The sequence below is a fragment of the Limulus polyphemus genome, unplaced genomic scaffold (assembly GCF_000517525.1).
Source record: "Limulus polyphemus unplaced genomic scaffold, Limulus_polyphemus-2.1.2 Scaffold4132, whole genome shotgun sequence".
NCBI lineage: Eukaryota > Metazoa > Arthropoda > Merostomata > Xiphosura > Limulidae > Limulus > Limulus polyphemus.
Genome location: NW_013669742.1, coordinates 82524 through 85201, shown reverse-complemented (window position 1 = coordinate 85201; position 2678 = coordinate 82524). Strand labels below are relative to the sequence as shown.

General features: G+C 33.7%; 1 protein-coding gene across 1 annotated transcript in view; it reads right to left on the bottom strand.

Moving 5' to 3' along the window:
- LOC106470640 (voltage-dependent calcium channel type A subunit alpha-1-like) overlaps nt 1–2678 on the bottom strand; it is a 96528-nt gene that overhangs the window by 12599 nt on the left and 81251 nt on the right. The window contains exons 22-23 of the mRNA XM_022399266.1: nt 1415–1526; nt 287–476 (exon numbers count right to left, since the gene is read on the bottom strand). Of these exons, the coding sequence (XP_022254974.1) occupies nt 287–476; nt 1415–1526 (302 nt within the window). The remainder of the gene's footprint in view (nt 1–286; nt 477–1414; nt 1527–2678) is intronic.

Genomic DNA, 2678 nt, shown 5'->3' with positions numbered 1-2678 from the left:
ACAATGTGCAATAGAGGGTCTGCTGTACCGTACAGCAGGTTTATGAGAAAGGTGCATCACACCATATTTGTTGGTGGTTTATGAGAAAGGTGTATCACACCACATTTGTTGGTGATTTGTGAGAAAGGTGCATCACACCACATTTGTTGATGGTTTATGAGAAAGGTGCATCACACCACATTTGTTGGTGGTTTATGAGAAAGGTGCATCACACCACATTTGTTAAAGGTTTATGAGAAAGGTGCATCACACCACATTTGTTGAAGGTTTATGAGAAAGGTGTTACCTTTAACATCATTTCCATAGTGAAAACTCCAGTGAAGGCGTAATCAAAGTAGTTGAGGATCCGGTTCTTCTCCGAGTCCTCCACAACTGGATCTTCTGCCGCTAAGGCAATGCTGCTCAGTGAGATGACGATCATGATGAAGAGGTCGAAATAACGAAGATTAACGATATAGTGGGCGGTGCGGCGAATGCTAGAAATTTATTTTAAAAACATTAATCCAATCATAAAACTATTTAATGACAGATATATCTATAAAGAAAATCAAAGCACGGGTATATAATGCAACCAAAGCCACATAGGTATTAATTTTACAAAATATATCAAAGTATTGAGTAATAACAAACAGATGTTGGATCACTAATACAATTAGAAGTGACTAATATGTCAGGATATTAAAATTACTTTATGATAATGTACCTTGTTAGTGTAATAGTTCTTGATATCAAAGTTATATCATGATAGTACAATAGATCAGGAACAATTTTAGTAGACCAGAATATTAAAAGGTTGATCATGTAAAACATGACATCTAAAGTTTTAGTTGACCAGGATATTAAAAGGTTGATCATGTAAAACATGACATCTAAAGTTTTAGTAGACCAGGATATTAAAAGGTTCATCATGTAAAACATGACATCTAAAGTTTTAGTAGACCAGGATATTAAAAGGTTGATCATGTAAAACATGACATCTAAAGTTTTAGTTGACCAAGACATAAAGGGTTTACCATGTAAAACATGATACCTAAAGTATTAGTAGACCAGGATATTAAAAGGTTGATCATGTAAAACATGACATCTAAATCTTTAGTTGACCAGGATATTAAAAGGTTCATCATGTAATACTTGACACCTAAAGCTTTAGTTGACCAGGATATTAAAGGTTCATCATGTAATACTTGACACCTAAAGTTTTAGTTGACCAGGATATTAAAAGGTTCATCATGTAATACTTGACACCTAAAGCTTCATTTCGTCCACTTACAGATTTGTAGGTGATAGAAGAAACATGGATGAGTATGGTAACATGGGCTTGGGTAAAACATGACATCTAAAGTTTTAGTTGACCAAGACATAAAGGGTTTACCATGTAATACATGACACCTAAAGCTTCATTTCGTCCACTTACAGATTTGTAGGTGATAGAAAAAACATGGATGAGTATGGTAACATGGGCTTGGGTCCTGTAATTTCGTCATTTTTTACCTCTTCTCCTTGAACGGGGGCATTGTCCTCTTCTTCTAAAACAAAGTCATTAAAGAAATTCATGTGAAGGTTTATGATTAATATTGACGTAGTACCTGTAATCAAATTTTCCATATATTATAAACTTATATATATACACTCGTGGAGTTTACCTAACATTTGTAGTTTTTAGGATAACCAAAGGCACCATGTTGATTTCATTAACTCTCAATTGCACGCATTATTAGAATACGGTAGAAAAAATGGTTTTCTTTAAATTTCTTACATGAATACGTCGATATTGTGCACACACACACAAAAATGTTTTTATCTGTGAAATATATTTTTGTAAGTTATAAATGTGTACGTTACCTAAAAGTAACATTGTTTAATTGAGGAACCAAGAAAAATACTTCCATGGTTTATCGAGACTGTTGCCTGGGTGTAAGAGCGTTCAAGTACAGAATTGAGGCATTTTAAAACCAAAGATAGGTTTATTACCTGTATGTTACAATGTGCAATAGAGGGTTAACACATGGAGGTTAAGTTACAAATGTGCTATAGTGGGTTAACACATGGAGGTTAAGTTACAAATGTGCAATAAAGGGTTAACACATGGAGGTTAAGTTACAAATGTGCAATAAAGGGTTAACACATGGAGGTTAAGTTACAAATGTGCAATAAAGGGTTAACACATGGAGGTTACATTACAATGTGCAATAGAGGGTTAACAACTGAAGATGACCTTAGTAAGCTTTTCAAATTCTTTATGAACTATACAATTTCAGATAATCTTATTGGCTGAAGCCACATGTTGACGCAGGTCTGATTCTGCAAATGAACCTTTCACGTGGCGATTTTTTCTGACCAATTGTCCTGTCTTTCCGAGATCCAAAAACTATCTACCAAGAAGATGAAATATCCTAATTTACTAAGAGTTAAATACTGTCAAAAAGTAGGAATATCTTAGATTAATAAAAGTGAATTTTTGGTTCACTATAAAGGATATTACCATCTTCGGACAGATGGATGTTAATACTGTCAAGAAGTAGGAATATCTTAGATTAATAAAAGTGAATTTTTGGTTCACTATAAAGGATATTACCATCTTCGGACAGATGGATGTTAATACTGTCAAAAAGTAGGAATATCTTGGATTAATAAAAGTCAATTTTGGTTCACTATAAAGGATATTACCATCTTCGGAC